Raw genomic sequence first — 12,397 nt, 5'->3', positions numbered from 1 at the left:
TGGTGAGAATTGACAGGGAAGAACAATGGAGGATTCAGACCACATATTGGATTTAAGTACACCCTGTAAAACGCCCCGACGCATGAGTCTACTAGGTAGATTATTGGGGCCGAAAATGTTGAGGACAATAAGAGTGCCCGTTCGTGAGAGGTACGGGAAAACTCTAGCACGCACAAACGGACAGATGTGGTCCGGGACATAATATCGTGACAATTTTGGTAGCCACTTTTGTTCCTGTTCCGAGGTGATTGAGCAAATGGGTGGTGCGCTTGACATGATACATGGGGCTAAAGGTACCTTTTGGCAGTAGATCATTTGCAAAACTCCTAGCAGTAGATCTGAAAGAACTTACAGCATGCGCATACGGACGTCTGCGTGAATCGGACGCGTGGAAAAGCTTGACAATATCACATAGCTTAAGTTACCAAGCCCTATGTTGGGTAACGTCATTGTCCATAAACCCTTGGAATGACAGGAACGGATACCGGTCAATTCGCACCGTTTCAACTTGGTTTCAACCACCCCCAACGCCTCCGAGCATGGCGTCGCAACCGGTCAACGACGAGTTGATTTTTTTTACTGAATTGCCTATTATGAACGGCAAACACCGTGAGTGGGAATCAACTTGGTCCTCACCGACGCGTCGGCACCCCGACTAGGGGGTCCGTTGATTCTCGATACTGCTGCCTGTCGAGCGCACAGGAATGATGCCATCGTGTCTGTATATACGCTCGCGGAGAGCCGGCGCGTCATCTCGCGATGCGCTGGTGCATGATACTGCTCTGTCGAGTGCTATTTTTCCCAGGTAAGGTGTAGATGAACGAGATTTAGCCCAAGGAAAGCTCACGCGGAACGTAATATCATTGACGGTTGGATAGGTGGCTGTTGGGAGAGTTCAGGTACTCCCGCCTTTTGTCAAGTTGGCGCTGCGCTGATCCGTATGTTTGTGCCCTGGTCATGATATCGATAAACAGATTTGATACTGATGGGCGCGATATACTGTACATTATAGCGATGCGCAAAGCCCCACACCAGCAACAGAGATAGTCTAGTTGATGGAACCGGGAGGTATACTGCGCACCACATGGACTTCTTCCATGTCGACGATCCACGATCCCCAAGAGCGTAAGTTCATTAGAAGAACAGAACCGGACTGGACAAGTCAGTTCGAAGGAGTTCATCATTCAACAACGTTGTGACGGTTTGTGACCGTGAGAGACGAATCGACTGTTCCTGACTGTGACCGTGGGAGATACGATGTCATTGGCAGCGACTCGGACGCGCTCAGCGCCCAGTCCACTGCTTCTGACAACTACGCCTATGCATCTCCACTAATTCACTCACTACAATATGTCTACGATACCACCACGGCGCGTTTTTGGAACAGGCGATATCAATACTGCAGAACATACAGACGAGGCCGAGTCGAGTCGACCTGGCGTTCGACGATTCCTCGGACGATTGTCCTTTGGAGGAAGCCTGCGCAGACCAAGTTTCTCGTTTGGAAGGAACGACGGCGAGGATGGGGAGGAATTCTCGGAGAGACCCCCCGTTCCAACTGTGATGCAGTCCTCAGGAGAGGCATACGCAACACCGTTGCCGGTGCTATCTATGATTGTATTATCCATAGTACGTGAGTTCTAGTTGAATCGCACGGGAAGCAGTGGATCATGGGACCATCGATTAGACCATGCTGGGAGAGTTCCTATCGGCGAACGTTTCTACCCCATTTCTGCTATTCATGGTGAAAGGTGTGTGAAGGAGTCATTGGCAGTACTCCAATTCAACGAACCACGATAGGCTTCGGCGAGTATAACGACGATTCTGAAGTTGCATTCTGGACTGGAATTATCGGTATGTGTGCGAATCATAGCCTCCGCGTTCTATCTATGTCTAACCAGTTCCTTAGTGTCTGGATTCTTCTTGACACAGTTCCTGACGTCCCTTCTTTGGGTGAGTGTGGCCTCTTACTTTCACCTGCTGTACTTATCACTAAAGCTGTACAGGCAACCGTCGCTGAACGGCATGGTCGTAGAACTGTGCTTGTTGTGTCCCTGTTTGGCAGTGCAGTTACTTGTGCTATCTTTGGAACCTCCACGTCGATACAGCAAGCTCTATGTATTCGGCTTCTTCAGGGGGTGTTTGCTGGTGCCGTGGGTGTTGCCCGTGGTTCAGTGGCGTTTGTGACCGATCCAAGTAATGAGGGTAGAGCGTATGCTATTCTAGGGTAAGCAAACTTGTCAAACAAACGGACTAATTCCTGAACATTCACCCAAGATTCTGCTGGGGATTCGGCGGTGTAGCAGGTGCTATCATTGGCGGAGCCTGTGAGTCTGGGGCCCTACTGCCGTAAGGAATAAGTTATACTAATAGCCTTTGGACAGTCGAGCGCCCAGTCGTGAAATGGCCATCGGTTTTCCAAGATGTAGAGATCTTCGTCACGTACCCTTATCTGCTGCCCTGTCTGCTAGCAGCAACTATAACATTTATCGGTATGTCAATTACCAATCGTGAGGTTTACGGTATTCAATTGCCAGAAGGTTCCGTCCTCGCATGCTTTCTCGGGCGTGATGGAGGATCTCGTCAGGGTGCAATTCGCTTGTTACCAGAGAAAGCAGATGATCGCCCACATATTCAAGGAGAGCAGACTCCTCCGCATAGTCCCCCCCTCGATGACTCCTCCAATCGGTCCTTCGTAAGCTCTTTCAGAAGGAGGCTTTCATCGACATTCTCCGGCTATCTCCCGAATCGAGGACAACATCACGAATCTCCATCCTTTTCTCTCCCTGAAGGTAGTTCGCCTCAGTCGGTGCCGTTATCGACTACTTCTACTACATCACGAGTAGATCAACCTAAGAACTCTTTCCTAAAGACAAGTAGAGCAAATGGCTCTGCATATGGCTACAGTGGAAGTTACAGAAGTAGACTGGGAAGTAACGTAACCTTCGCCACTCGCCGAGGGAGTATGGCTACCTCTTTGCGTAGACGAGGCAGTCAGACGGCCGGAAGCAGGGCGATGTCGTCGAACGAGGGTAGCGATCTCAATTTCGCACAGAGGATTCTGATGGCGAACGAGAATGCCGTTACCAACATTGCGGATTTGTGGGTGGCTGCCGCGATGAATGTAGATAATGAAGATCCGTTTGAAAGCGACGAAGAAGAGGGGGTTGTCGACGGAGATGAAGACGAGAACGAAGGGGAAGCCCCCCGCCCACGTTCTCAATCTGTGGGCACGGTTCGCGGCCGGATGACATCTCCAATGTCGCCGACCTCTCCTGGCCCAAGGCAATCGACTCATTCTTCTTCACGGCAGCGAACGAGTCGCCGTCCATCATCTAATCAACTCCTTGATGCGAACCATATGACAAGACGTCTCTCATCAAGCGTTCCATCTATATTCGCTCATACTGGTGTGAAATCACCTCCAGCTGTCTTAGATGCCCAACAGCTGCTCCTGCGGACTGAGCTCGAGTCTCCCTACGGCGGTGGTGATGCGCTTCCTCCTATCACTGAAGGAAGACAGCTTTCTGAGTCAAGTTACGTCGGGGATCTCGAGGCATTGCAGGAGAAACCACCTTCGCTAGCTAGGCAGCTGCCAATTATGATCATCGCGCAGTATGGCTTGTTGGCTCTGCACTCTACTACCCATGATCAAGTCTTCATGTCATACCTCGTTTCGTAAGTCTTTCCCTCTTAGTCTTGTATCCGTTGATTATAATCCCTTGTTACAGAGACTACGAGGCTGGTGGACTCAACCTCAACGCTGGTCATTTCGCACAGCTCAGTAGGTTGACGACCGTATACGCCGATCACCTAATAACCTGATGTGTGATACTGCTCAGTTGCATTAATGTGCCTCGCCCAGATCGCCTATCAATTCTATCTGTATCCGTCAGTGTTGATCACCATTCACTTCCTTGTTCGTGTCACTGACATAGTATGATGGCGCTTTCATAGGAATATGGGGTGAGTATGTGTTCGTTTGGTCGTGGCTTCTCTCATCAGCACCCGTGCTATCGCTCTAGGCCTCCAAGGGGACGGTTCTCCCACCTTACAATGTTTAGGATCGGATCACTTCTCTTCATTCCGTCGTATTTGACCGTTGTTTTGTACCGACCATTCGCAAGTGCATCAGATGATGGAAATTTCATAGTCATGGCAGGTGGGTATTGACTTCCGGATGCTACGTTAATCGTTTTATGTGGGAGGCTGATATCACCGTGTTCATCGCCATAGGTTTGGCACTAAGCACGTAGGTCCAAATTTCCAACTGAAGCATGCACAAATTTGACAGATCGTACTCTAGGGCTGTGCGGTACTGTGCTATCACGTTCTCATATACTGCCATATCAATATTATTAAACTATAGTAAGTTCCAGTGCTTTCCGTTCTCTGCGCTAGTAGTCATCATTGGAATTTTTGTAGTGACGCCACCGAGCGCTGTTGGATATGCGAATGGAATTGCGCAGAGTATTGTTAGCCTCGCAAGGTGTTTCGGGCCTGTTTTGGGAGGATTGGTGAGTGATTATAACCATGCGTTAATTGTGATCCGTTCTCCATGCATCATGGCTCACTGTTCTACTAGCTATGGAGTGTTAGCGTTCAAGACAACGTATCGGGCTATCCCCTTGGATTCATTGTTTGTGCGGGGGCATGTACGTTGGCCGTTGCTACTAGTTACTTGATCCGATGATCAAGCACGTTTGAATTACTGTGGACATTGGACACTGCATCTTGGGGATACTACGAGTGATACTTCTGTACTAGAGTTGCTTCTGGCGTTTTCTTGGTGTATCGCATTGATGCAATGATTTCTTGGATTTCTTTTGTGAATAGCCTCATGCGATCCCCCTGAATCACGTGTATTCTATTTTTAATTTTCACGAAGAAGTTTATCGTTTCAAAAGCTTTGGTGCACTCAGAACGCACGAACTAGCCGATGCCTTCCAAAACGCCAATTGAAGTAAAGAGAAAGCCCACTGCATTTGCGAGTATCCTCAAGGCGAGGAAGAAGCGAAAATTATCCCACACCCGAGCGACTACTTATTCCACACCCGATTCGCTACCATGGCGTACGGCTTCGCGTCCGCTTGAATCTGGGTTCGACGGGGACGATGGGATTCTTGGTTTGGAAGAAGTGGAAGGAGTTGAAGTGGTTTATGAAGAGACTGCTGACGGCGGCAGAGTAGCCCGATTTAATGTATGCCTTGTAGATTCATTGTGGCCTTCCAAATGCTCATACATCTTGCCTGAAGGTGTTTAATGAACCAGAGGATATTGACGAAGCTGGGATAGAGGAAGATGCGACCTCTAGATCAGATGCTAAGCTACCAACTCAGGAGCCGACGCCTGAACCAGTCTGTGAGGAGCGACCAGATATTCCGGAAGGTAATCTATTGTTTGATAAAGCAAACGCCTAGGTTTCAGGTTTCTGAAGAGATTTGCAGAAATCGTTGAACTACCTGAATGGTCGAACGTCGAACTCCATCCGTCACTTCTACGATTCCTCCATGCCAGACATTTTGTTTCGCCTACACCGATCCAAGCGGCAGCTATACCATTTGCAATTTCAGGACGAGATGTAATAGGTGTAGCGGAAACGGTAAGTACACTACCACATCAATCATCATCTTGCTCACGACCGCTAGCTAGGGGTCTGGCAAGACTTTGGCGTATGGGCTCCCCATTCTCCATAGTATAATAACGGAGAAACTGAACGCCCGAAAACTCGAGACCTCAAGGCGGAGGACTCTTCGTGCTTTAGTTCTCGCGCCGACGAGGGAGTTGGCCCTGCAAGTATCTTCACATCTGAGTGCTTGTACGAACCCTCTTTGTGACGAGTCAGGCAAAGCCGATGGCCCAAGCAAAGTTAGTAAATCCCCGCCGTTGGTCAGCATTGCGGCCATCGTTGGTGGGATGTCCGCGCAGAAACAGCGTCGCATCTTGGATCGCGGCCTAGACATACTAGTTGCAACCCCAGGTCGCTTGTGGGACATTATCCAAGAAGTAAGCTCAACCCAAAAACGCCTTCTGAGATACATGATCAAAATATGACTGATATTTCCCGCAGGATGAATCCTTAGCTCAGGAGATTAAAGCCATCAAGTTCCTTGTTCTAGATGAAGCTGATAGGATGATCGAACATGGCCATTTCGCTGAATTGGACAATATCCTCAGGCTGACGCTAAGAGAGACGCAGTACGTGTTCCAGTTGTCTATTGGAATTGCATAACTGATTGGACGCTTTAGAGAGGATCAGATTGATGCCCAATTCAATGATGATCCTGAAGCCGCAGCTGAGAACGAAGATAACCAACATGGGGCTAGAACAGATGGCATGCAAACATTCGTGTTCTCAGCCACTCTCAGCAAGGACCTTCAAAGAAACCTGAAGAAAAGGCAGAAGCACTTCAAGAATACCAGTAGGCGCAAGAAACAAGAACCCGCGTCTACGTTAGGTACGCTAACGACGGTTTGTAGTACTCAAGGTCCTAACGCTTTCCTAGATGATCTTCTGATGCGACTGGACTTCCGCGACTCCAATCCCGAAGTCATTGATCTGAGTCCCGAAGGTGGCGTTGTTAGCACACTGCGTGAAAGCAAAATCGAATGTCTAGCCTCCGACAAGGTCCGTTTCCCATGTGCATTTCGTCATCCGGTCAAGTACTAACGATGAACCCCGAACGCCGAGCAGGATGTGTACCTTTACTACTTCCTTTTGCGATATCCAGGTCGTTCGCTGGTCTTCCTTTCGTCTATTGACGGCATCCGCCGCCTCATGCCTCTGCTCGAGACTCTCGAAATTAAAGCTCTAGCGTTGCATTCGCAGATGGAGCAAAGAGCTAGGTTAAAGAATTTAGATAGGTAAACGTCGCCACTGCATAACCCTAGAACGCCGATGCTTACCCTAAATAGGTTCAAGACAACACCCAATGCAGTTCTGCTCGCCACGGATATAGCTGCGCGAGGCCTTGATATCCCCGCAGTCGACCACGTTATACACTTCCAAATCCCCAGAACGGCTGATACGTATGTTCACCGTAACGGCAGGACTGCCCGAGCGAAGATGGAGGGTGTCAGCTTGTTGTTATGCGCCCCGGAGGAGAGGAAAGTTGTCCGAGCTTTATTGGGTAGTTTGAACCGAGGTGTGTAGCGAGTTCCTTTCATTACGCTGCTAACCGCTGACACATTGAATAGACGAATCATCCATTCCGGAGTTGACGCTCGAACTCACCATTCTCGACAAACTGAAGGCTCGTGTGCAACTCGCGAAGAAGATTGAATCAGCACACCACAAGGCCACCAAAGAAAATCATGATCGGAAATGGCTCAAGGAGACTGCAGATGCCATGGAGATTGAACTCGATGAAGATATGTTCGATTCGTGAGTTTTCGTCAATGATTCCTCAGATATTTGATTATTGACGTCTCATTGCTACCGAAGGGACGCGGAAGATCAACGTACTCAGAACTCAAAACGCGCGCGTAAAGTCCAGCATGCGAAAATTGTCGGTCTCAAGTCCGAGCTAAAACGTATGCTAGCGCAGCCTCTACTGGCTACCGGTGTATCTGCGAGGTACATAACGTCAGGAAGTCGGCCCATCGTAGACGATTTACTCGCTGGCGAATGTAAGAAATCTCCGTCGTCCCCGTTGATATAATCTCATTCCGCGTGCTTCTAGCGAACGCTGCATTAGTCGGCTTGAAAAATATAGCTGCTGGTAGGGATATTGATACCACGGTAGCTCGGAAAGCCTCGCGCAAAGGGGCGAAAGGGGATTCTAAGCGCAAAGAGGCCGAATACGAAGAATGGGCCGGGGTATCTGTTGACTGAGAGCGGACCAGGGACCGTAAATGCGTCCACCAATCCAACGTTTGCCCCGGATAAGGAAGAGATCCTTCAGCTTGGATTTTCCATCTTTTCCTGCTACAAGATGTCTTTGGCGGGGCAGAGAGGTCTTAGACTGGAAATGAACCGACACTCACTTCTAGATCGTGTGTATTCATTCCAATTGGCTTTTGGGCAATACAGATCAGATTAAGCCCACATGCGCTAGCGAGCTGACGATTTCATTCTCTCCTTGCAAAACTTCGTCGGCGCCCGAGACCCGCGAAGCTACCTTTGTTAGCTCAGCTACTGTCAGCACATGACAAAGAGCCTTCTGCCACACGTAGAAGTGTTGTGAATGTGGGCGGGTTCTGGTTACCATTCATTGACTTCCAATTCCCCGTATGCAATCTGTAACGGAATCCCGAGGACTCGGTCCTCCTGGTGGACACCGAACATTCAACCAAGGAACGGTTGAAGCTTCGTATACAATCATGCAATACGTAGAAGAATAAGCAATAAACACTACGGATGAGTGTCTACGGTGCAAGGCCAGTGAGTCGTCTTAGGAGTATTCAGGGGCATTAAGGAGCATTAACTTTCATTGATCACGTGATAATTTGCCTTTCGAGTGATACGATAGGAAGTTGGAACCAAGCCTCGAGCCTCAGAACTGCGACCACGAAATGCAGGACGGTCGCGCTCCAAGGTGAGTTATACTCAGAGCCCTATCTAATATACTGACATTGGTTTCCAGGATAAAAAACCGCGCCCCTGCGGCGGTTCAGATCACAGCTGAGCAGATCTTACGCGAAGTACACCGGAACCGTTGCGGATTGCGGTGTCCTAGCTCACATTATTTCTAGGCTCAAGAGCGGCAAGAGAGCGCATTTCGTGCACCAAAGCAACGGGTTGAAGACTTCGAAGAACTTAATGAATACCGAGGCCGGAAGCGGAAGGAGTTCGAAGAACGTATCCGCCGAACGAGGGGCAGCATGTGCGTGTTGAGTCCCGTCTTTTCATTCAGTGTACCTTACGGGTGTTTAGAAAAGAGTGGTTGCAGTACGCGAACTGGGAGGCTTCTCAAAATGAATTCGCTCGGTCGCGCTCAGTATACGAGCGAGCTCTCGATGTCGACCCTCGAAGCATCCAACTATGGCTCAGTTACACAGAGATGGAGCTCAAATCCCGAAATGTACAACATGCTCGCAACCTCTTTGATCGTGCAGTGACACTGCTTCCCCGGGTCGATCAACTATGGTACAAATACGTCTACTTGGAAGAGTTACTTCAAAATGTCCCGGGCGCACGACAGGTGTTTGAGCGGTGGATGAAATGGGAACCCGATGATAAGGCCTGGCAAGCTTACATCAAGATGGAAGAGCGGTACAATGAGTTAGACAGAGCCAGCACCATATACGAGCGTTGGATCGCTGTGAGGCCAGAGCCTAGAGTATGGGTTAAGTGGGCAAAATTCGAAGAGGAGAGGCAACGGTCGGACAAAGCCAGGGAGGTCTTCCAAACGGCTCTAGAATTCTTCGGGGACGATGAGGAACAGGTTGAGAAAGCCCAGGCCGTCTTCAGCGCGTTTGCAAAGATGGAGACGCGGCTGAAAGAATTCGAGCGCGCCCGTGTCATATATAAGGTGAGTCTACATATCACTCGACAATATGCCGCTTATCCGCGTAGTTTGCCCTTTCTCGCATCCCGAGATCCAAATCAGCATCTCTATACGCCGCTTACACCAAGTTCGAGAAACAGCATGGCACCAGGACTACTCTCGAAAATACGGTTTTAGGCAAGAGACGTATACAATACGAGGAAGAAGTGACACATGATGGTCGCAATTACGATGTCTGGTTCGACTATGCTCGGTTAGAAGAAGGTGCATATCGTGATCTGAAAGACGAGGGAGCAACACAGGAGGAAGAGGAGGCTGCGATTGGGCGGGTACGAGAGGTATACGAGCGCGCTGTTGCTCAAGTCCCACCAGGCGGTGAAAAGCGTCATTGGAGACGGTATATCTTTTTGTGGTTAGATTACGCTCTGTTTGAGGAGATTGAAACGAAGGTACGGCCGCTGACTCCCAAGCAAAAAATTGCTCGTTGATGTTTCTCCGGCAGGATTACGATCGTGCTCGACAAGTGTATCAAACAGCACTCCAACTCGTTCCACATAAACAATTTACATTCGCAAAACTCTGGCTCATGTTTGCGAAGTTCGAGCTACGCCGTCTCGACTTGCCCGCTGCAAGGAAAATATTAGGTGCATCGATAGGAATGTGTCCCAAGGAGGCTTTGTTCAAGGGTTACATCCAATTGGAAATTGACGTGAGTTCAACCGGCAACTTAAATCATTCTCCCTTTCAAAGCTAACTCTCCATAGTTGCGGGAATTCGACCGTGCTCGGCAGCTTTATGAAAAGTATATTGAAGTAGGCAACTTGCTACGATGGGCAGTTCCCCGCTCACAGCTCCTTTTTGTTGCAGTTCGACTCCGCCAATTCTGCAGCCTGGATACGATACGCCGAGTTGGAGACTCAACTCCAAGACTTTGCGAGAGCCCGGGCTATCTACGAACTCGGCGTCTCCCAGTCTCCTCTCGCCATGCCCGAACTTTTGTGGAAGTCCTATATCGACTTTGAGACCGAGGAAGGAGAAAGGGAGATTGCGAGGTCCCTCTACGAGCGCCTCATCTCTTTGAGTGGACACGTCAAAGTCTGGATCGCATATGCAATGTTCGAAGGCGAGGCTATCCCTGTGCCACGTGATCAGAGAGACGAGGATGAGGAGGATGAGGACGCGGAGGTTAAGATGGCGCCCGGCGATCCTGAACGTGCCCGTCAAGTCTTCGAAAAGGGCTACAAGGATTTGAAGTCCAAGGGTTTGAAGAATGAGGTACGTTTCCGCATTCGTGTTATTTCCCCTCTACTCACGTTATACCACTACCAGCGCGTTGCACTACTCAATGTCTGGAAGACATATGAAGAGAACCACGGCTCCGCAGATGATGTTGCCAAGGTGCAAGCCATGATGCCAATTGTCAGCAAACGTCGCGTCGTGGATCAGGACACCGGACAAACCGTCGAAGGTACGTTATTGATAAGTATGCCATTGTTACCTGTCGCTAAAGACTCCTCAGACTGGGATCTGGTCTTCGCTGACGACGAACGAGAGTCCAATCCGACTTCATTCAAGTTCTTACAGATGGCGCATGCATGGAAAGCTTCGCAAGCAAAGAAACCCGGAACAACCCTGTCTGGATTCACGGCGGCTACATCTACGTCAACGAAGGCGACACATGATAAAGACACAGGTAGTGATGTGGCTAGCTCCGACGATGAAGGCAACTAGCAATACTCCTTTGCATTCTCTACTTGTTACTGTTGATACTAAAATATTTAACGCACTAGTACTAAGAAGCCACGGATATCCGCTGCAATTGTAAGCCCAAACCGTACATAACAAGGCGTGCTGGTCAACATTGAAACATGACTGTTGAAAACAAATAAAAACAATAGATCGCTGGTGACCGGTGACCACTGGGGAGTTGCATTGACGGCCTTCGAGTCTTAGGCATTCTCAACTTCCCCAAGGGGTGGTTTTAAATCTTGGTACACTGACGCCGGTTACAACCTCGCGCCCATGCACAACTCTGGATTAGGATAGGTCACCCACCAACAACAAGCTCCCAGAAGTACTCACAAGGAGGAATTAGCAAGCTATGATTGACTTAGCCTATCTAAAGTCTGAGGCAGCTTCGTTTGACTCGAGTACCACTGGCAATGTCGTGTGGATCGGCTGGCCCGGCATACGCCTCCTGACCTGCAGCAGATCGAGGATAAAGTTTTCCTGAGGCACCATCTGCCACACCAACTCGCTGAATATCAATTCCCAACACCTCCAGCGGAAGCTTATGTACTGGGGAAGCCGTATTGAGGGCAGAACGCAAGGTCGAAACGGCGTAACAGCCTTTGATTCCAGGATCTCGTGCTAGATCCGCCCCAATAATCATCAACTTTTATCGACGAGGGTATGGTGCTCAGCGCTCACCTGCCTTTCAGAGAGCTCGCCTGGCCGTCTGGATGCCAGTTCAAGAATCAAGTTAGCCTGGTGCCTGACGCCTTTTACTCGTTTTGCTCACAGTTTCGTCAACATAGCAATTAATTCATCCGCCGAGCGAGACGCATCGCCCACCGCGCTGGACATCTAGGCTGTAGACGGGGGAATCAGGGAGATAAGGTGAGCATCGTGGGTGCGACACGGTTGCTTTCAGGTCTATGGTCCACGGTATGCACCCGCGAAAACGAGCGAATGATGCACATCACCCTGTCTGTACGGTGCCAAAGGAGGAGACAACAAAGCCTGCCGATATGCTCTAGAAAGTGAACAGTGTTCACAGATGCCGACTTCAACGATTGCTTATAGTACCGGGGAGCCAGGAAAGTTCTGTTGCATTGTCTGTCGACGGATGTAAGTCTACGAAGGATATCTGAACAAATAGGCGTAATACTATGTAGACGAATTTTGCTAATATTGTACAAGTCTGAATGAAGTGGGCATTTGGGATA

General features: G+C 49.4%; 3 protein-coding genes across 3 annotated transcripts; all 3 read left to right on the top strand.

Annotated features, from left to right (window-relative positions):
• Positions 1–1,350: 1,350 nt before the first annotated feature.
• Positions 1,351–4,693, top strand: PC9H_008460 (uncharacterized protein; the record flags this gene model as incomplete). The annotated part of the gene is made up of 16 exons (XM_036777970.1): positions 1,351–1,629; positions 1,688–1,751; positions 1,801–1,854; positions 1,910–1,953; positions 2,007–2,227; positions 2,278–2,327; positions 2,385–2,492; positions 2,541–3,678; positions 3,732–3,784; positions 3,843–3,891; positions 3,958–3,966; positions 4,026–4,162; positions 4,237–4,252; positions 4,307–4,368; positions 4,426–4,517; positions 4,586–4,693. The coding sequence occupies 16 exons, from the start codon at positions 1,351–1,353 to the stop codon at positions 4,691–4,693; spliced, it is 2,484 nt and encodes an 827-aa protein (XP_036629398.1).
• A 246-nt stretch (positions 4,694–4,939) lies between these two features.
• Positions 4,940–7,834, top strand: MAK5 (ATP-dependent RNA helicase; the record flags this gene model as incomplete). Its single annotated transcript, XM_036777969.1, has 12 exons — positions 4,940–5,200; positions 5,256–5,388; positions 5,448–5,602; positions 5,653–6,006; positions 6,071–6,198; positions 6,250–6,458; positions 6,507–6,628; positions 6,695–6,864; positions 6,916–7,145; positions 7,198–7,384; positions 7,445–7,629; positions 7,683–7,834. The coding sequence occupies 12 exons, from the start codon at positions 4,940–4,942 to the stop codon at positions 7,832–7,834; spliced, it is 2,286 nt and encodes a 761-aa protein (XP_036629397.1).
• Positions 7,835–8,514: 680 nt separating this feature from the next.
• Positions 8,515–11,180, top strand: CLF1 (NineTeen Complex (NTC) component; the record flags this gene model as incomplete). The annotated part of the gene is made up of 10 exons (XM_036777968.1): positions 8,515–8,537; positions 8,586–8,643; positions 8,695–8,825; positions 8,876–9,473; positions 9,518–9,898; positions 9,952–10,158; positions 10,214–10,261; positions 10,317–10,724; positions 10,779–10,917; positions 10,969–11,180. 10 exons carry the CDS (start codon positions 8,515–8,517, stop codon positions 11,178–11,180), a joined length of 2,205 nt encoding a protein of 734 aa, XP_036629396.1.
• Between the last annotated feature and the right edge of the window lie 1,217 nt (positions 11,181–12,397).

The sequence above is a fragment of the Pleurotus ostreatus genome, assembly GCF_014466165.1.
Source record: "Pleurotus ostreatus strain PC9 chromosome Unknown scaffold_6, whole genome shotgun sequence".
NCBI classification, from domain to species: domain Eukaryota; kingdom Fungi; phylum Basidiomycota; class Agaricomycetes; order Agaricales; family Pleurotaceae; genus Pleurotus; species Pleurotus ostreatus.
This window is presented reverse-complemented; position numbering and strand designations above follow the sequence as displayed.